Below are 22,579 nucleotides of genomic sequence, written 5' to 3'. Positions count from 1 at the left end.
GCATTTTAGTCGCGAGGTATCCATCGAACAGAGCTGTTCCTAAAAGATACCCTTCGAAACTTCAATCAAAAATCGAAGGTGCTTCAAAACCGTAACTAAATTGTCCATCGTTATTTTACAAATAATTTAATTTATTACCCATTTTGGACTTTGTCACAGTGACAATAGTATGCATCAGGTCTCTAGCGACTCATATTGATTGTGTTTTGACAAGGTACGAGATGGGTCTAAAATTAAAATCTTTGACTTCACACGTACACATGCATTTTGGCTTTGAATTTTCAAACAAAAGACAAAAGTATAAATCTATCTTGCAGTCACGGAGCTGTACTTAGCATAATTAAGGACTGAATGACCGTGCTGAATTCTTTGTCGCTTTTTTTCGGTCTGCAATTTTATTGTACACAAAAGTTTGGTACCTATCTACCTACTTGGTATGATGGTATGACTAAGCGATACTCGTAAATAAATGAATGTCCGCTATTATAAAAACTCATGATTACATATAATCAGCAATCACCTTGGTTTGGTTACTAGAAATGCACACGTGATTTACTTGTACAGTCGAAGACAAAAATATCGATCCAGACAAATGGTTCAAAAATATGTAAACACGACTTTATTATCTAAGGTGTAAGAATATCACATAATATATTAATTAGGTGTAAGAGCGTACACATATTTTTAAAACTTTGGTAATGTATATATATTTATGCCCTTGACTGTAAGATAAAAGAAAATATGAAACATTGGTACCTAATTGAGGAATATAAAGACTCATCGAATTTAAACTAGGTAACATGTCGCGCGAGTGACTAAAAACACGTGAGTGATTCTAATATATGTACTTTTTGCTCCGGGTTTTTTTTCCTCCTTATTTTAGCGGTTTTCTGGTTGCATTCTGACTATACCAAAATTAGTAGATTATTAAATATTTCTACCCGAGCACGATATTAAACCTTTGCGAAGCAGTGGACAACTTGACTAGGTTCCTATTAAATTCCGGTTTCTACATCCTGTGATACATCCCCAAGGATGTGATAATCCCTGGGGTACATGCCCAGAAATAACCCTGAAATCATATAACATGTTATATTATTGTTTTTAGCTGTACCTCGAGCGGCGCATGACCTGGCGAGGGACCCGCGTGCTCCGCCACTCTCTTCAATTCTCCGCCCTCATGATCTCTTGGTTCACCGCGCTCTCTCGAGTGTCGGACTACAAGCATCATTGGAGCGACGTACTGGCTGGCTATAGCTTGGGCGTTGTCTTTGCTATTCTCGTGGTGAGTGATATAACATTTACTATAAGTTTCCATACTCTCTTCAAACCGCTCTCATGATCTCTTGGTTCACTACGCTTTCTCACGTCTCAAATTACGACACTGAAGTTTAACTTAAGAGCCATAAACCAAAATAGATGTCATATATTAAATAAAAGTGACGAAGCCCTCCAGTGGTGAAGGCCGGATTCGAACCGGCGTGTTTAACAATCCGGGCTAAGCTAACGCCTTGAACTCCTAGGCCACCCCGCCACGGCGGAACCCGTCCCAATTTCTCGACTATATGTCATCTTAATAAGACTAGGCGTCTTTGACCAACTCTAAGGGCAAGCAGTACGCGCTTGCACCTCCATAGCCATAGCTTATAACGGTCATAGGACGGAAATAATTATTTCGGTCATAGTCTGTATTACACCTTTATGACCTATTTATTCGATGTTCTTGATCGCTGATATGCTCCAGCGATGCTTATAGTCCAATGATTGCAAACACCACTTGAGGTAACGAGCACAAGGTCTTACTTACAGTCAATTATGGCATTAAGTAGTTGAGTTTTTACACTGTATCTTCATCATGATATTATGATGTCATGGCCAACGCCCAACGGCCATACTAAGTGACCTATTTATCTGCCTCTACCCTTGTGTTTAACTGCACACCTTACCACCGTAGGCTTAGTTAGTAGGAATGACTACTATGTCCAGCGTATGACATTGCTTTTATACCTATTTTATTATTGTGACATTTAATTTAATTTGATATGATTTGACATTGCCATTAATATTCTAGCTATTAAGATCGTTGACATTTAATATATTTTTATTATATTATTGATATAAACTCTGATGAAGTTATTTTATAACTTAGTATTTTCTGTGAATATTTTGTTTTTTGTTGTTTTTCGTTCTTGACATTTGACAATACCTAGGTTGGCCGTAGCTATGTATACATTGACATCTCTTTTTTTGTGACATTTGTTTTATTTATTAATTTTATAGTATTATTTGATTTCTGTTCTAATCTTAAGTTGACGATCTTTTAGTGAAAGCTTTTGTTTTATCCCTTTTTGTAAAATACTGCGCCTTTTTCTTTAAGAAATAAATATATCTAATCTAATCTATACTTTACACGAGTAGGTACGAGTTTAGTCTGCCTCCCCTGGTTTCGTTTTTATTTTTATTGAAGATAGTAGTAGTAAGTGTAAAAATAAGTAAATATTTGTTATAAAGCATGCAAACAAACAACTACCAGACAAAATATACAAATAGGTAGCTACTAATTACTATCAAAATATATCAACCGTGGAATAACAATCAGCAAATAACAATAACCGAATTAATTAAGTCGTCGTTTCATAAAATAATTAAAAAGTTACTAATTATAGTATAGTATAACCTGAAGAGTAAACATCTTGTCAATCACAAGTAGATATTAAAAACAGTTGGCGTAGCATAATTCAATGAGGTTGCAGCCCCATATAAACTGGTTGACGCTTTGACTGTTTTAGTTAACTACACATCCATAATGCCGGTTTTGAGGTATGTTGTATAAGGTTAGATGATTCCTAGAAGACAAGTTACAGTCAGGGTGTTGAGCAAAAGTCAAAGCGTTATACAGAACATTGAGGCCTGAGCCCTTACAAATTGGCTGAACGTGGTATGGTGACCTACATAAAACGTTTGTGTTTGTTATTAATTTATTTGGTCAAGTGAATGAAGAGTCAATGAACTGTGGCATAATTATTTATCACTGGTATGACTTTCCACACTAACATGATTACACAGTTGAGTTCTTAGGGTTATCTTTGAAGATAAAAGTATAATTAAAAATACGAGATCAATGAGTGGCTTGTACCGAAATAACACGCACATGTAAACAACAACACGTGCGACTTTGTGGGTGTTCAGCCATGTTCTATAAATTCTTAAATTTCTTTTTTTATGCATACAACCCTCCTGATAGTAATGTCACCGTAGCCTACGGACGCCTGTAACTACAGGGGGAGTTACTTTAAACATCTGTATACACTCCTTTTGTGAATAACCGCACACTATAAATAGTCCCTCGTGAACCGCAAAATAGGCTCTCTAAAGAAAAATAGGTCAAATAAATTACTTTAGGAGCGGTCGTTGTAGAGGTTCTTAAAGAAGGTTCAGAATTTAACGTATCATTCGTCCTTAGTCGGCGTTGCTCATATTATACACTAGCGACCCGCCCCGGCTTCGCACGGGTGCAATGCTGATGTATTGTGTATGTGTGATACGTATGAACCTTCCTCTCGAATCACTCTATATATCTATTAAAGAAAACCGCATCAAAATCCGTTGCGTAGTTTTAAAGATCTATGCATACATAGGGACAGACAGACAGCAGGAAGCGACTTGGTTTTATACTATGTAGTGATATGTCAATTTTGACAATTCCAAATTGAGCGTTCCCAATATGGTTCCGAAAGGAAATGTTGCAGTTTGGCAAAATTTACGTGGGGCTCCCATACAACAAACGTGATTTTTTTGCAGTTTTTTTGCGTAATGGTACGGAACCCTTCGTGCGCGAGCCCGACTCGCACTTGGCCGGTTTTTTATCGTATGCATTTGTTGCCATAGCCGTAGAAAAAGAATATGAGAAAAAAATCGTGAAATATCATTTGGTCTGTTAGTAAAAGTAAAAAGAGCTTTATTTCATTCCTTACATTACCTATTACAGATGTTTAATACTAATAGTTTATTATATGTAAATTTTTACTTATTCCAATTAAATAGACATGCATTATAGATTTTGATAAAAATTACTATTATATACTATATTACTTTTTTTTTTTTTATCGCGTATATATATCTTTACTTGAAAATAATTGTAGTGTATAACTAGCCTTATGAACCGATTTTGCATGTACAACCAGCCTTAAAGTTTGTAGTCTATGATTGTTCATTATTTTAGTATGTGGGTATTTTTGCACTTTGTAATTTTTCCTCAGTCACCCGTTGACCACGAACGCTGTAAAGAGTTCGAAACGTCGGGATGTATTATAAATTCAATATACGCGATATAATCCGTTTTCATAGTTTTATTTCATGAGTAACTATCGCGGTAACCGAAGACAATATTAAAAATTACTATTTTATAAATTATTTATGTCACGTAATACTTATTTACATTATTATTTACATTAGGTTACTAATAGCAAAAAAGAATTTGGCTAAATCTAGATTCAGGGGATACCCTACAGACAAAAATAAGGCTAAGTACCATGCTTTACGGAATCGTTGCAGTACAATGTGCCGAGATGCTCAGAGGCGACACATTCACAATTCCGTAGAAAATGGGAACCCCGCCAAAGTTTGGAAGTTCTTAAAGTCACTTGGAGTTGGGAAGCAACCTCAAAACTCAATCAGTGATAGCGTTGACCTCGACCAGCTTAACCTGCATTTTTCTTCTTCTGCCACTTTTTCTGGGTCAGTTAAGTTGGACACCCTTAACTTTCTTTCAAATATCCCAACTCCTGACTATCCCCCTTTCTCTCTTGCTCAATTTACTGACAGTGACGTTAAGAAGAACGTAATAGCCATCTCGTCTAATGCCGTTGGAGTCGATAATCTGAGCCGAAACATGATCCTTCCCCTCATTGACCTCATAGCTCCTATTATCACCTGTATCCTCAATAGCTCCATTTCTTCTAATGTTTTCCCGTCGCTTTGGAAAGATGCCGACGTCATTCCTTTGCCTAAAAAATCCAGTCCCTCCGCCTTCTCAGACTACCGTCCTATTTCCATTCTTCCTTTCCTCTCTAAAGTTCTAGAGCGTCTAGTACATCAGCAACTTACTTCTTTTTTGAACAGACACGCGCTCATGAACCCATACCAATCCGGATTCCGTACAGGCCACAGCACAACTACTGCTCTTGTAAAAATTACTGACGATATCCGGGCCGGTATGGATAATCGTAAGATCACGGTATTATCGCTTCTGGATTTCAGTAATGCTTTCAACACGGTTGACTTCGACATCTTGTTAGGCATATTGCGTTCACTTAATGTATCTCCTGCGGTAGTTGACTGGTTTCACAGTTACTTAGTAGGGCGTCGGCAGCGTATAAAGGCGGATTCCTATCGATCTTCGTGGTGCAACACGCTTGCTGGTGTCCCACAGGGCGGCGTGTTGTCTCCTCTTCTTTTTTCTATCTTCATAAACTCTATCACTTCCAATATTTTGTCCTCCTACCACCTTTACGCTGACGACCTTCAAATCTACTCTCAGGGCTCTGTTACCGATCTATCACAGACTATCTGCGCCATGAACACTGACTTGGAGAGTATTTTAAATTGGAGTAAACGTTACGGTCTCAAGGTTAACCCTACTAAAACTCAGGTTATAGTCATAGGTAGCTCAAAGCTCACTGCCCGGATTGATTTAGGTTCTCTACCTGCCATTGTGTTTGACGGTATTCAGATTCCCTACTCTCTCCAGGTAAAGAATCTCGGTGTCATGATGGACCAGAGTCTCTCTTGGGTACCTCAGGTGAATGAGGTTAGCAGGAAAATGTTTGCTGCAACTGCATCACTCCGCAGACTCCGTAATTTCTTGCCTTACGCCACTAAGATTGCGCTAGCTCAATCCCTCTTATTGCCCATATTAGATTATGCCGACATTTGCTATCTGGACCTTACGGAGGACCAGCTGAATAAGCTCGAGCGCCTCCAGAATCTCGGTATAAGGTTTATATTTGGTCTGCGCAAATTTGACCATGTGTCACAGTTCCGTTCTCAGCTCAAGTGGCTTCCTATTCGTCTTCGCCGTGACTCTCATGTTCTCGCCCTTCTCTATGGCATTCTCTTTAACCCCGCTACACCACCTTATCTCAAAGAGCGTTTCAAGTATCTCTCTTCTATCAGATGTTCTCAGACTCATATTCTTGCTTCTCCCTCATCTACTTCTAAATTTTATAATAGCTCTTTTACCTTCCGGGCTGTTCGGCTGTGGAATGCTTTACCAGTAGAATTAAGATTAGCTAAATCTCTCCCCATATTCAAAAATCAGCTAAAACTATACTTTCTATCTCTGCCTTAAGTTGCCATTTTATATATTGTATATATGCTTGTATAAATATATATTATATATATATATATATATTGTATTGTATATTTATTTGTGTGTTAGGTTTCGTTTTAATACTTATATGTATAAGTAGTAATTGTAGTATGTGTGTTTGTGTTTAATAGTCTCCATATTTAAGCTCTTTGCACTACCTGTTGACTTTTGTATGAGTTCTACATTTCCTGCTACCCAAAGGTTGTCTGGAAGAGATCGCTTTTTAGCGATAAGACCGCCTGTTGTTACCTGGTTCTATTTTTTCTTTAAATATTTCTTTGTAGTTTTACATGTATGTAAAATGTATAATTTTGGTGCAATAAAGAATATTTACTTACTTACTTACTTACTTTACTTATTTTTATATTTAATTACTTTTAATGTAAGGACCGCCTGTAGCGGTAAAAGCGGTCTGTTAGTACTCCAATATTTTCAAATAGCTGGGGTACGGGGACAGCTGTCATCTCAATAAAATTTAGCATTTTAATTTAAAAGTTATAAATTGTAATAAATGACAGTTGTCACCGTACCCAAGCTACGTAAAAAATAGTATACCTACTTACATTGTTTGTGAACCCAAAAGTCTTACTTATGTTTTTTTAATAATTTTAGGTGTACTGTGGCATAGACCTGGTCCAGAAGAAGAAGAACCACATCATCGTGCCTCAAAACGACGTGTACGTCATCGGACCGACTCACGCGTAGTAAGCGTGAGTCTACTACGCGGCGTAGAATACTCTGAAAGCAGTGGCGTAGATATGCGTGGGCGAATGGGGCCCTCGCCCACGGCCTCGCACTTAGGGGGGCCTCGCACTCCTCGCAGAGCCAACCTTTTTGTTACCTTAGAAATACATTGAAAAGGGATCGCATATGTGGTTCCGCCCACGGTTATTTACGCTACGCCACTGCCTGAAATAACTAGTCTTAGTACAAAAAGTCGCTGTAATTAAGATTTTTGCTGCAACCAAGAGGATAAGATTACATTGACGTCGTTTATATACGTGAAATCGATATAAAAGATAAAATTAAGAATATAAAATTATATGTTGACGATTTCCGGGCCCGGGCCGAGTCAACGGACACTTCGTTTTGTATAACAGGTGACCGATGATCACGTGATATTTTCTATAGAAAATGAAGTGTTGGACACCTCGGCCTGGACCCGGTCCGTTCTAACGTGGGTCATCCTTTTTATTCAGGCACTATGCGGAAAACTTATGAAGTAAATAATTAGTAACATTCGTGCTAGTTGAGATTATTTCGTCATGATACCTCATTAAGTGTCCGATAAAAAAATTACGGAGTTCTTCCTAGTAGCAAAGATACATGTATATCTTCTAACCTTTTTCTTTGCTAGTAGGTAGATTAAGCTCTAGGTAGATGTAATAATGTAAAGTAATAATTAATTTTAATAAAGTTATCTGTGATATGAACTTACTTTATCTATGACAATATTACACAAATGAGGAATATGTTGTTCTTATCACTGTCTTCCTCGTTTAACCCGTGTTCAATAAAGAAGAGTATATTATTCTATTACCTGTTAATAGTTACAAATATTATACTCCCGATACTCCCGATCAATGTGTAAAAATTTTTGCTTAGCTTGCTTATTTCTGATAATTGCATATGTGTTCTTGGCTATAATGTAAATATTAAAATCAATTATTATACAATATGATACCTATGATAAACTACAGCGTGATATTTAGCTAATTTAAAAAAAACAACGCACGTACTATTCATATTTGAAAGCATTTTACTTTTCAATTTTAATTTAATGCCATCAGATATTTTCTATTAAAAATGTATACGAAAACTAGTATTTAATCACACTGATTTATTCTCCGAGACCACGGGGACAACGCCGTCCTCGAAACGTCGGAGGTAAATTTAAAACTTATTTTACGCGATTAAGTCCCGTCGTTGTAAATAATAATGTAGTATTTAATCAGTATGACTATAAGTAGTAAATTTGTTAAGTATTTAAATTTATTGGTTAAAATACCTGTACTATCCAAAATATATAAATTTAATTATATCAAATATTTAATTTAGTCAGTTTTTATCTGACTTCTATTTTGTATTATAATCTCATTAAATATAAATAAGGTCTATGTGTTATAGTTAAATTGTATTTTATAAGTAAATCAATGAATCGATACACAATAATAAAATAATAATCAACATAATTTTTTGTTTCAATAGATCATACAATTCATCTTTTGTTCTCAAATACCTGAGTATATACCTATAAGTACCTGGTTAATACATGTTATGGGACATACAAAAATCAACATACAGGCCCATTCGAACGCATACGTACTCTAAGTGATTCAGATATCGTGCATTTTACTCGTACTTGTCCCATACATGTACAGTCAAAGACAAAAATATCGATCCAGACAAATGGCTCAAAAATATGTGAACACGACTTTATTGTCTAAGGTGTAAGAGCGTACACATATTTTTGACCCTTTGGGAATGTATATATATTTATGCCCTTGACTGTACACCTAGTACTGCCGTAAAAGAGACGCGCCTGCAAGATAGTAAATAGCAAATATGTTTTAAATTAGACCCGTCGTTATCTTGGCACCGTTTTATGGTTTTATTATACTTATTTTATTATCTAACTTGTTTGTTAATGTATTGATGTTCTATAGCTCTAAGGCTGCATTTCCACCAAAGATGTGGATGAGAGATGCGAGGATCACTTCATTTACCTATCCTCGTTTGTGACTAGGGCCCTAGAGGCCGTAATTTGTCGTTTTGGACATTACTGGCTCGTAGCCAACGTGCCAATCGTTAAGGCTCCGTAGCGTATCGTAGTCATCCCTCTCTATCACTCTTCTACACTAGTGCGACAGTGACAGATGTCGTTCGCTACGGAGCGTTAACGAAAGCACGTTGGCTACACCGGCTAAATGCTTATGCTAAATGGTATTTGCTTCAATACCACGTGGATAAAGTAGATATTGCTCCTATAAAAACGCAAGGGGTTATATTTAGTTGACATTACAAAAATTGATAATTTATTATACCTATAATATTTACTATTTAGTACATAGTTAGTTAACAACAAGTTACTATCTAAATTATTAAAAATTCTATTCTAAACGTACAGATTTAGACGCGCAGTAAGGCCTAAAAGGCTGTGATGTATTATGAGTAGAACCAAAATGATGCGAATGCTACAATTGCTCTGTCAATTAGTTAGTTTAGTTACCAAACTAGGTATTTACATTTCTTTATTAAAATTGTTCACATTTTATTTTTAATATATTATATAAGATAAGATAATAAAAATATATTTGTTAATATCAGCTGTTGACAAAAATCGCGTTGATGTCTTTTATACGGAGTGTTCAAAAACTTATTATGGAAACATCAATCAAGTCAATGTATTGCACAGCCTTTAGGCGGGCCAGGACAGATTCGTATTAAATCAGTTGAGGTTTAGGCCTTAATCTGAGTAAGTACGACTCTAAGGTTGCCAGTTTCTATTTAATTCGGATTCTAAATAGGTTTCATTATGAATAGGGCATTTTCTAAGTTATCCATGTTCCTAAAATGTTAGGTTATTAAAATCTCTAATTCCTAGCACTTCAGATTCTCATTATGCCGAATTCTGAGTAGGACAGAAAATTACATATTAGAATCTTGGTATGTGTAATTCCGAGTACGACCGATTCGATGTTGATCGGATTCTGTTATAAAAAAAAAATTAAAAAAATATCCACAAAATACATACCATTATGCCAAAATAGATACTTGTCCATTGAATATTTCCTTCTTACCCTGAGTCGACGTAGCCCCGCTATGCGGGGCTCCTATTTCTCGGCGGTTTGCCCTTCGGGCATCTAAAGCAACCTAACGAACCTAACCTACCTACCTATTGATTTAGTGTGACGTTATTCATCATTAAAATATTCTGTTCAATTTCTTAATCGAATCGTTGCTAATCGGATGAGATAAGAAACTGCATTAGTCCTAATCCAACTCGTTACCAATCTGACGTAGTACTGTCATGTCACGGGACCCCTTTATTCGAATCTGTCCTACTCAGAAATTGGTTTAAAGAGAAAGTGACTTCCATATCATAAGTCGTATATCGATACTGCTTTATTCAGAAACATACCTATAGCAAATCAGAACTCAACAGAGTCGTACTTACTTAGATTCTGGCCTAAAACCCAACTGCCTTAATACGAATCTGTCCTGCCTGGCCCACCTAAAGGTTCACTCACGTTACACATAAAAAATACATTGTTTTAATTGTGCGTTATGTACGGAACCCTTGGAACGCGAGTCCGACTCGCACTTAGCCGGCTTTTTTCTATACATTAGTTGGTGGCACAGATTTAATATATACGCTAGATGGTGCAAATACCACGATTTGTATTGAAACCAAGCGTGCCGACTTTTTCATACAAAATTTACGCATAATATTATAATTTTAAAATTACTTATCTGTGATAGGAAATATGTTCTTGCCTTTGGGTGCTCGCAATTTTTGGGCTTTTGCAGTTAATTATCATGCAACGAAGCATTTTTTTAAGTTTTCACGGACGTCCGGCTGCAACAACGGGCGGCGTGGACTGTAAAGCGCGACGGTCAACCTCGACGCTTAGTCAGGGTTCGGACACGTGAAGTAGATGCATTTGCGTCTTCTATGGTATATTTATTTCTGTGGTTGGTGGTATAAAATGAAATATATTAACGTTTTTTAAACTTGGCAAACATGTGATAATATTTAGCATTCCTGATATTCCTGACAAAAAAACAAATCGAAACTAAATATCTGAAATGCCATCATAGCAGTTATTAATTCTAAACTTTATTACACATAAAAAGAGTACAACAGGCGGACTTAATGCCACTATAGGCATTCTCTACCAGTCAATTATAGGGCAAAACAGAAAAGTATCAAGGTATTCTTTGCCTTTATTTGATACGCGGAAATAGTTATTTACGATACAAGTGCGGAAAAGAGGAAATTCGAAACGAGTGACGATAAACACAACCGCAGGGAGTGTTTTAAATCGACACGAGTTGCGAATTACCTATTCGCACGTGTATTGTACAACGTTTTACAGTACATATGGCCCTTTAAACTTTTGACATGTGCACGAAAAGTGCGCTTTTACGCACTAGTGCGAGAAAGTAGCACCATATGTACTGTAAAGCAATAAATGTTGCTTTGTTGTGTTGTAAATTAAGATCCGCGAACAGTCGCTTGTACTGGTATGTAGAATTAGAGAGAGAGAGAGAGAGACCCCTATACAGTTGTATTATACAACAAGTTTGTCGCGTCTCGTTTACAATATAAAAATATTTACAATACGTATCATCCATGAAATTGTATCCTAATCAAACAACACATACAAACTTTACCACACCATTCACAGCAAACCCCAAAAACACACAAAATCCGAAATCGATTACAAGCACTTAACCAAACAGCATATATCAGATCCTCTTCCACTTAATTTCCACCCTTATAGCGTGAGTTTTAAGGTTGTATTTGGGTATTGAGAGATATAATACTTTCTCCAAGCCGCTTGGACGCGCGGAGTGGCCGCGCGGCGTCTGTCGACCGGCCATAGAGTAACAAATCGGGACTTTGTAGATGTGACACGTTTCATTCATAAACATGTCATTGTAAGTAAAAGTACTTGTTGGCACCATGGAGACTGTGTTGGCACGTTGGCGGAGATCGAAGGAGTCAGGAGTCGGAGGGAAACCAGCGTGTCCCATAGATGGCGCTGTTAACGCAAGTTAACAGTACTTATCTAACTAAGAGTCCGTCTAAGTTAACTTCGCACCAATTTGAATAGAACAAAGTGAGGGACTGATTTATAAAAATGTGTTCATATAAGTTTGAAATCAATGATGACTTTTTCAAACTTTGCCATTGCAAATGCCATGCAAAGTTAGCTTGGTCCCACTGTAATAAATACGTTATATTTGAACTGAGATGCCTGGCCACCTATACAGACTATATTGCTGTAATCACAAGATAACTTAGACGCGCAATAGCAACACTATGTGAAACGTCACAAGTATAGTCGGCATAAAATAGTAGATATTAAATAATATGGAACTAAATAAATTTCATAGTAAATTGTGGCCATGTTTAAGCATTTTACGTCAAAAATGAGACAGTTACGTAGAAAGTGGCGCCCTCATTTAATTTCTATTATTTTATGTCGCACTGTACTTAAGCTGTCTTGCAGTATGTCAACGATGTCAACTAAAGTTATCTCGGAGTAAATTAGCGGCCGTTGTTCAAATTTTTAAAGTAAATCATTATAAATCTTAAAAAATATTGACCGGGTTTTATTTAAAATTGTGTAAATACATTGTGTATAAGTTAAAACAAAAAAAAAACCTGACTCATTGAAAGGATCTCGAAACTGGAATGTTTACAATTCACGGACCAGCCTTATAGGTTAGTTTCGACATGTTTCGATAATATTGATATTCTTATCGTATGTATTTAATAGTATTTAAACAATGCGTAGATAATTAATAGCTATTTCTTTCATTCATTAATTACTATTTTATTATCATGTGACATTGTACATGCACACTCCCTCCTACAACAAAAATAATAGCAAAAACGCACTTAGATAATAAATATGCTGCGCTGCTTCTATATTACATAGTAAATGCCTGTTTCAAAAATCCCTTTAGTACCTACCAAATATAATTCTGTTAATCTTATAAATTATGAACGTAAATAAATAAATAATAGATATATAAATACTACTACTGAATGGTTAACTGGATGAGATGGAGGGATGAGTTCGTATTTGTACAATAAAGAGTCTAATATTACTACCGTACTGCTTATTTGAGTAGGTAGGTATAGTGATTTATTCTCTAGAAGTACACATTCTCAGTTCATTTTGTAGTTCAACATAAAAAGTTCATGTGTGGAATTGTGTAACAGTGACTTGACTACAAATGACATAGGTAACTAAGTTATAACATAATTATTAATTACGTTATTAGATAATTCTTGCATAAATAAACTTGCATTTTATTTCCATTTGTGCCTATGATATGTCAATTACTTTTAATTTAACATCCACACTCAGTTGGCAACGGTCTTGCCTCAATTATCGCCCTTGAAACCTAGGTCTCCGATTGACGCCATACGCCGCATTCAGCGTCACATTCTAAAAAAATATTCTTTCTGTCTTAAGCGTGTGCTAGACGGTCGCTGACAAGCCTTCAGACTGTCTGACCTTGGTCTGACCTTGGTAATGTTTGTATGAAATTTTGTTGGAAATAACTGTCTACACGGTCCGTACAGACCAAGGCCACGCGGTCCGAGAGGGCTTTAGTCTTCCCATTCAATGTCACACTGGTATGTAGCATATGACGTCAATGTCCTAAATGGGATCAATCAAATGACAAAACTTATTTCGTTCTCATTGAAAAGACGCAGCCTCTCTGCGGGCACTCCCCTTTACCCACAAGAGCCTCCTCACTCTTTGCGCGCGCGCACTCTCTTGGACCGTAAACATTCGCGGCCAGTGCTCACCCGGCCTCCGCGGACGCCGCTCGCGTCGTGTACCCTGTGTATGTGTACCGTGTACCGCGTCCCGTGTACCAGTACCGTTGTTCGTAGTGTTGTGACTGTGGGAAACGTGGATGCTTTTCAATGAGTTTTGGAAACGTATGTCTTAAGCTATAGAACCTAGTAGAGTAACTTGTTTGCTCTCTTGGGCGCAATTAGATTCTTATGGTGACATGAAACCGTAGCTGTATATGCTATGAGTTGAAATGTCTTTAAATGTGTAGAAACTAGGACTTAAAGTACCTAAATACCAAGCCAAAATCGGCTTACGCATAAGTAACTGGTTGACGTTTTGTCAAATTGATATGTAGTTGGACCCTCCACGTCCAAAAGAGAGGTATGGGCACTGTGAATGTCATCTCGCTTTGTGTGGTAGGGCACAGCACAGCGGATGTCATTCCAGATCTAGAGCAGAGCCCAACTGGGGAAGAACCTCCACCTTACAGAAAATCGCAGCCAAATAACACTAGACCCTACTCATAGTGTTGCGTTCCTGCCGGTGAGTAAGGTTGCCAGAGCTCAACGAGGGTGCGGTGTTAGGGTCGGCAACGCGCATGTAACTCCTCTAAAGTTGCAGGCGTCCATAGGCCACGGAGACTGTTTAACATCAGGCGGGTCGTATGCTTGTTTGCCACCGACGTAGTATAAAAAAAGTAGTAATAGTAGTAAAACACTTTATTGTACAAAAAGAGACATAAAACAGGAAAAACACACATCATTGGTACAATGGTGAACTTATCCCTTTCGGGGATCTCTTCCAGTTAACCTTTGAGCAATTGATATGTCATGTTACTTAGGTAGTCCGATTTTCACTTGAATAAAACAAAGTGAGGGCGTGTCATTATTTAAGCAATATTTTCATAGAAATTGGTAATTCAAATGACGACATTGCCACACTTTGTAATTGCAAATGCCATGTTAGACTTTACTTCAGTGTGTATAGTGCTTGTATAATCCTTTGACGTTTTACATTTTTGATAATTTTATTAATAAGATTTATGAAAATTTATACTAGGTATAATTTCGAGTAAAATAAATCAGTTTTGTATATTCAGGATAATTTAAATAGCTATACAACCACGCTTATACCTATAATATATCTAAGAAAACTTTTCCAGTTAACAGCAAATTCCTGCCCAATGAGTGGAACTGATTATTCAATAATACAGAAATAACTGTACTTGCTCTATATTGCTGGCTCGTATTATTTTCTCAGATTTCCGCTATGAAGTTACTCATTGAAACGACGATATTGTATCATCTAGGTTTATGTGTTTTCTCAAGACTCAAGACGAACGGCATAAGTGGCCATGACACAGGCAAGTGCTAATGTTCACAAGGATTTTAATACTACCGCAACGCAACTACGTAGATTGAGTATATTACTTAACCACGTGGCGCAGACAAAACACACAACAATTTTGTAACAAAATTGACACAATTAAAGTTTTATTCCATCATTCAGAAAAAAACGTGACCAGCAAAAGTACCGTCTAAATATTCAGCTAATTAGGTAGGTACCTAATAGGTTTCACCGTTTGAAATTATTGCATTATTTCTTTATTGTATTGCAGTCATATTCATAATACATTAGGTGTTACAGTTTGAGGATTGTAGGTACATGACACCCTGTAAGGGCACTAAATTTTTCTTAAGTCTAGGTACTTACATGCATCTCAATAAAATCTATATTTATAATTTTATATTTTATTGACGTGATGTCAAGTTCGTAAAGAAAATTAGTAAAATAATAAAATAATGATGCTAAATATTAAATGTTAAATGTCCAGGTTAATTTATAAATAGATTTAAATAATATGAAAACAATATGGTTAATATTTATTAACTATATGTCATTTTAGAGATTGCATAAATGTCAATAAATGTTTACAATAATATTTCAATCAAATTTAATGAATTAAATTACCTTAACGCTCTACATTTAAAATCTTTCTGGGATAGACATACAAACGTATCATACTTACGATCAGTTACCTAATGAAGTTATCAAGGCACTGATGAAACAATGCAAATATATATACTATACTTATACAATGTAGGGGCCGTTGACTGAACGGTGATAGGAAAACAATACACAATGAAAATTCTTCGGGAAAAATATACTTATGTAAAAAAGACACTTCAAATCAGTTCATATAATGAAAGATTTAAAAGGCATTTGCTAAAATCACAATGACTCAGACTTCCGTAACCTTCACTTAAAGGTTACATTTTGCATATTAAACTTCCCGTTATAAAAATTAAAAAGTATATTCTGAAAATTATTTAAGAATCATGCTTAATCTTATAGACCCCAATTCAGATTTGACACTTTGTTTGGGTTTAAAATGGTTTTGATACTACTTTGACGATCGTCTTGTTAATTGGTTCGCATCTCACGCGTCACACGTCAACGTAACTTTATAGACCAGGTATGAATTTTCTCAAATGATTTTTACGCCTCACACCCTGATCTGTTAAACAAAAGCTTTTTGTTTCTTTTGTTCAGCGGTTACCAATGCTACCGCTACTGACTGAACGGGAACAAACTCGTTTAAAAAGAACTTTTACCGACCTATTGATATGGTTCAAATTTATGTAGCAGCTCTGTATTCTGAGGCCACACAGGCAACCGATCGTCCTTCATTACCCAAACTCGTTATCTCAGAATAAGCTGTTACATTTTGAACCATAATACTATCACGATAGTTGGTTTTTAACGACATGGTTGCTTTGGCACGCGCTCGGCACGCGACTAAGGCGCCTCTCCATAAAAGAAACAAAGGCTTTTGTTTAACGGATTAGGAGCTGAGGCCTAAAAATAATTTGTGAAAATTCATACTATATTTCGCATGAACCAATTAAAGTGAGCGATCTACCAGGTGGTATCAAAACAGAATCAAAACCCTACCAAGTTGTTATATCTGAATCGAGGTACTAGAGTATTTCAATATTACATTTTGGCTTAAAGGTCTTGTAACCAGGCCATAAAATCCAAAAAAAACAATATTACATTTAATTTTTATTTACAAGGAAGTGATCAAATCATAAAGTTCATGTTTATTTGAATGAAATGTAGTTTTGTCAGTAAAACGACGTACCTATATGCATATAGATGATTTCCTGATTCAATTCAATTACTGAAGGCGATAAGGCCGGGTCTTTAGCATAATCCTAGCGTGTGAAATGTCACATCCCATTAGGGACATACACATTTTATAGTATGCTTAACGCGTTAGTGTCTTTTCTGTAGACATCGTAAAGTTAAGAGAATCCTTAAGAATATTCATTGGAAGAATAGGCTGCAATTTCACAGGACACAAAGGTAACTTTAATTTTGGAAATGGAAAATTTAGATTTCTATACAAAAATATGAAAAGTTTTTGCAAGTGGAAATTTTGAAAACTTTCCGACGGGACATGAGTATAGTCTAGTCTTCAATTGTTAGCTGATCCCTATTTACTTAATAGTAAGAATCAGATTATAATTTAGTGTTTCTCAGCACACTTGCACCATCCTACTTGATCCCACTAACCCGAGGTTAACCGGTTATCCCGTTAACTCGGTTTCAAATTGTACCGGTAACCATGGTAACTCCAGGTTTAACCGGTTAACTCCGGGTTAGTGAATGGCCCTTATTAGAATAAGAAAGCTGTCCAACTCATAATGGAATAGAGCAGTAGGTAGTTATCCCATATTTTCTGACGCACATAGCAACAAAGTCAATACGCAAATCTCACGGAAATGGTCAAAAATGTAAATCCCAATGAGTGTTTTAACACGAAATGTAGGAATAACGTTATCTTTAGTCTGTATTCACATCACATCCATACAGCACGGAACCGGTTGAGGCGTTCCAAGAATGCTTCTACAACAGATTATAATTTAATATTACATCTATAAAGCTGTTTTTGAAATAAAAACGGTATAATTTAATATAACTGTTATGATAAGATAATAATAAGTTATGATAAGTTATTTTATGGCATTCTTTCAGATTACTTTGTGGCAGAAAAGTAAGGTTATGAATTTCTATGATTAATGAACAAGTAGATATAGGTATATTTAATTTACAATTAGTTATCATTTATTAGTCTCTGTTCTGTTCTGTTCGTGTAGAACTAGGGAGGGGCTGGCTCACCTTCAAGATTTAAGGACCTCGCCTTAGAGCGTTTTCACATTGTCCGATCCGACATCGGTTCGAAGTAAAATATACAACATATGTATTTTTCTGTATTTATTTATTCATTTAAAAAATCTGCATGGCAAATAAGGCGGACTTCATGCCACAGGACACTCTAACATCTGTCTGTTCTGTCTTTCCCACCCGACGTCCGATATCGAATTGGCACTACCGATAATTTCAGTCATAGGCCTTGCTGCATACGTAAGTAGGGACAAAGCTATTTGTTAGAATGAGATAATGATATTCATCTCTAATTTTGTAATATAGCTGTGTCCCTACTTACGTAAGTAAAACTTACAAGTGTATCTTAGGCCATATACCTGTAAGCGTAAGAAAAATATCAGTGAGTAATCCAGACTTAGGAAGTTAGCGGATAACCTGATCTATCAGAATTGCAAGCAAGATTTTACCGCTACTATTCACTACTGTCAGACGCAAATTTTTTTGGCCAGCCACATTAGGGCTCACGCTAGACAATGTCCATATTTTTTATCTGGGGTCACCGTCATCGAAAACGATGAAGGACTATTATATACTACTGTCAGAGTTTTAACGCTTCCATTATTTATATGGTAAAGTCACTCACGCATAACTTAAGTAGTTCCAATTCTACGGCATTAGACAATCTACTAATGTATTCACATCCCGAGATAAACTAGACCAGTAAATCGAATTACAAAGCGCGGCGTGGGCCCGATTATGCCGTCAGTGACAGCTGCTATACTAACTTGAACAACTTCAAACGTAGATAAGATATTATATGGGGCGATGTGTGATCTGCGGTTTTCCATCAATGACAGTCAAAGCCGGTTCAATCGTCAGTTGTACTGTAAAGTGTATTGCTGCACGCGTAGATCCAACCACGCTGAGTTTGCTTTGGCTTGGCATTGACAGCGCATACATGATTCCATATCCTACAGCCTCCTAATCCAAAGTTTAGGCAACGAAGCTTGCTGAGTTGCCTAAGGGAGGTACGAGATTGAAATGCTTGATTATATCACTATTGTACCTATATACAATACTTTCTCTACGAGTCATTTAAATAATACTTTTTTTACTATAAAACCTAAATAATTAATGAAAATTGGTACTACAAAAATGTAGTACAAAAGACATCAACGCGCGACTATTGTTGCCCGTTTAGTCTTTTTTAGAGTCATTTTGTTTTGTTTTATAATTTAACGAAACTATAAAAGTGTAACTCCGATTTTTCATGATTTAAATATCATCAAATTTAATAAGTACTATAGATAGGACCGTGAGCCCTAGGATATCTGCCTGGATGCCATAGGTACTTGATATAACATTATCATGAAAACAGCGTGGTCTAACTCTACGAAGTCAATTTTAAGAACTCCCACTAACCGGGGTTAAGCGGTTAAACCGTTAACCTAGTGTCAAATTGTACTGGTAATCATAGTAACTCCATGCAGGTTTAACCTAACCTAATTTGAAAACTATTAAATTGCTTTACAAGTTTACATGTTACAAATTTCGATTGTTTCCAACCCTCGCTCGGCCTTGCACTTTACTATCTTATTCTTCGTTTCATTGAGTAAGAAGTAAAAGGCGTTCGCGATTAGCCCTTCGGCACCCACAGCCCTCCTACACTGCCACCCAATCCGGCCGCTGACCAGCCCGCCAAAATCCGCTCCTACACAACTATATCACACTTACCTATCACGAAAAACGCTATAACCCTTAACACAATGTAATAAAAACTGTTGTAGTGTTTGCAAAATGTAGAAATAACCTAGTTTTTATGTTTTCCAAATTCTAGTGGTGTCGTAAAACCATTTCTATATTGTGAAATTATGCTTATGTACATTTTTGGTGGTCTATTATTATGCTGATTTCTTCCTCCAGTTTTATTAGCTTTGACGCCTTTTCGCTGTATATTTTTAAAGGATGGCCAAATTGTCAATTTCCTTTTAGGATAGATGCGAAAGAGATAATATCAATAAATCTGTAATAAAAATGATCTCATGCTCAGAATACTTTATCAAACATTTCTAAATATAGTATTGGTAGCCAACCAGTAGCGGAGTAGGTAAAAACATACAACATAAATCTCTTCCCTTGGGTCGGGTTGGTAGAACGCACGTATACGAAAAGTAGATAGCTAAGAAATTCCACAGAAACCATCATTGCAGAAAAACAACCCCCGGATATACACAAAACTTATAAAATATATATATAACCTTAGAAAACGTAATGGAATGAGTTAGCGTTATTCGTCTTTCATGTGGACATCTTATAGTTAACGCTATCTCTACTGAGCTAGTTCACTTATCCAATTTCCATTAATCCATAGCCATTATTTATTTAGAGTGAGCGCGTGGCCTTTGTGCCTGAGGCTCACACACAATTGGCCACGCGCGCAGGCACAAGGCCACGCGCTCACACAAAATAAATAATGGCTTTTGTTTAACAGAATGCCATTGTTAGTACAGGTAAGTGAACGAGCTTAGTAGAGATAGCGTTAACTATACAATAAATGTACTTTAAAGCCTAATTTCCTTGGTGGGCCCTAATAGGCATTTGGACGCCCGTTCCGGAACATTTTTGTCCCATTTTTGTTCCACTTGACATCGACTCGGAAGGTATTCATGTAAAGTAGTCTAGTTTATTAAGCGATCTAGCCGACTTTCCTGCGAATGCGCCGCACGACCACATAAACAAGTTGCGGGCTATCATTATATTGGCACGTTCCAATAGTCACCGCGGGTGCTGCGCGGGCGCAAGGCACGGGCGCGAGCGATTCACAACGTCCTTGACCGCAGCAAAGCGAAATAAAAGCTTCGTAGGGCCTAACTCGACATCGGAAATCGAAAATTCGTTATCTGTCCCTCTAATATTCGGCATGACATGCAAACATTTTGAGTCACAATTATTATGAAAACACAACGTTTGCTAAGATATATATTTTTTGTTGAACAGAGTGAATGAATGTAGTTAGTCAATCCAATCAGACCCATGATAAAAATAAAATATTTTGGAATTAAAAAAATGCTCAAAAAGTCTTCGTATTTAACAACTTTCCAAGAATACATTTTAAATAATAAATATACTTAGTTTTTGGTTATTTTTATTATGTAATTTATATTTTTAGGTAGGCGCAACAGAAATTCGGTATTCGTAGACCGAATACCGAATAGTAGTTTTATTTGCACCTAAATGGCCCAAATAGGCAACATATATGATCCTTTCTGTCCTAGGAAGATATAACTAAACGGAGTAGCCATTAACAGGCGTTCCCCTCTGTCGAAAATAGTCGGCCAATGGTCATACACAATGTATGAACTGACGTTTCTGACATGGCTATTTTTACGTTACGTATACATTTGACGTTCTCCTCCCCCGCAAAAATCGGCAGACTTTTTTGTACAGAAAATTACAGACGTGGCGTCTCCGTTTAGTTATATCCTCCTAGGTTCTGTCTTTGTAACGATTTTACGCGTTTTAGGTCTCTTTAGCAAATAAAATCGCTTCCGCTCCTAACTAGTCCCACGCATCGCCGCGAGCGCAGCATCTAGCATGCATTGCATCGCATTGCATTGTTAATAAACTACATTTAAACGTTTCTAGAACTGTTGCATTGTGGAAATTAACGGGTACCATGCACAGACCTCACGATATTATACTTAAGTAGATGTTTGAATTAATGTAGTGGTTCTGTATGTACAGCCGCCATCAGATATATCGGAGCGGGCAAGGTGTTCACAATATCTGAACACGCGCTCTAACGCCTTGACAATAGAGGCGTGTTCAGATATTTGTGAGCCCCTTGACCGCTCAGATATATTTGATGGCGACTGTACCACTGGTTCATTGGTTCCTACTCAACCTGAGTATTATTTTTGTCCTACCTTTAGTGAGCATTCAGCCAAAATGCCTCTTGTGAATGCTACTATTTAGGGTTCCGTACCCAAAGGGTAAAAACGGGACCCTATTACTAAGACTCCGATGTCCGTCTGTCTGTCTGTCTGACCGTCTGTCACCAGGCTGTATCTCATGAACCGTAACCGTGATAGCTAGACAGTTGAAATTTTCACAGATGATGTATTTATTTCTGTTGCCGCTATAACAACAAATACTAAAAACAGAATAAAATAAATATTTAAGTGGGGCTCCCAAACAACAAACGTGATTTTTTGCCGTTTTTAGGGTTCCGTACCTCAAAAGGAAAAAACGGAACCCTTATAGGATCACTCGTGCGTCTGTCTGTCGGTCTGTCCGTCTGTCACAGCCTATTTTCTCCAAAACCACTGGACCAATTAAGTTGAAATTTGGTATACATATGTAAGTTTGTGACCCAAAGACGGACATGTTTTCATTCATAATTTAAGAGCATGGCTCTTGTCGGTGGAGTATGCGCCAGTTTTCTCGGTCCTCGGCCAGGTTCTTTAGGTCCCTGTAAGACACGACATTT

The 22,579-nt window shown here is 36.8% G+C and overlaps 2 protein-coding genes across 3 annotated transcripts in view; both read left to right on the top strand.

Annotated features, from left to right (window-relative positions):
- The window catches only part of LOC134749434 (putative phosphatidate phosphatase), a 136,881-nt gene that overhangs the window by 6,650 nt on the left and 107,652 nt on the right, over positions 1-22,579 (top strand). The window contains exons 5-6 of one of the 2 annotated variants that reach the window (XM_063684365.1): positions 1,109-1,285; positions 6,983-8,501. In XM_063684365.1, coding sequence (XP_063540435.1) covers positions 1,109-1,285; positions 6,983-7,075 — 270 coding nt within the window. In that variant the 3' untranslated portion in view covers positions 7,076-8,501. Of the gene's footprint in view, positions 1-1,108; positions 1,286-6,982; positions 8,502-22,579 lie in introns of those variants that run through there. The other variant, XM_063684366.1, reaches the window with a different exon arrangement.
- LOC134749367 (hillarin) overlaps positions 13,910-22,579 on the top strand; it is an 80,209-nt gene continuing 71,539 nt past the window's right edge. The window contains exon 1 of the mRNA XM_063684287.1: positions 13,910-14,060. The gene's annotated coding sequence lies outside the window, so the exon portion shown is untranslated. The remainder of the gene's footprint in view (positions 14,061-22,579) is intronic.

The sequence above is a fragment of the Cydia strobilella genome, chromosome 18, assembly GCF_947568885.1.
Source record: "Cydia strobilella chromosome 18, ilCydStro3.1, whole genome shotgun sequence".
In the NCBI taxonomy this organism is placed as follows: Eukaryota; Metazoa; Arthropoda; class Insecta; order Lepidoptera; family Tortricidae; genus Cydia; species Cydia strobilella.
Note: the sequence above shows the minus strand (reverse complement) of the source record. Positions and strands in the feature narration are given on the sequence as shown.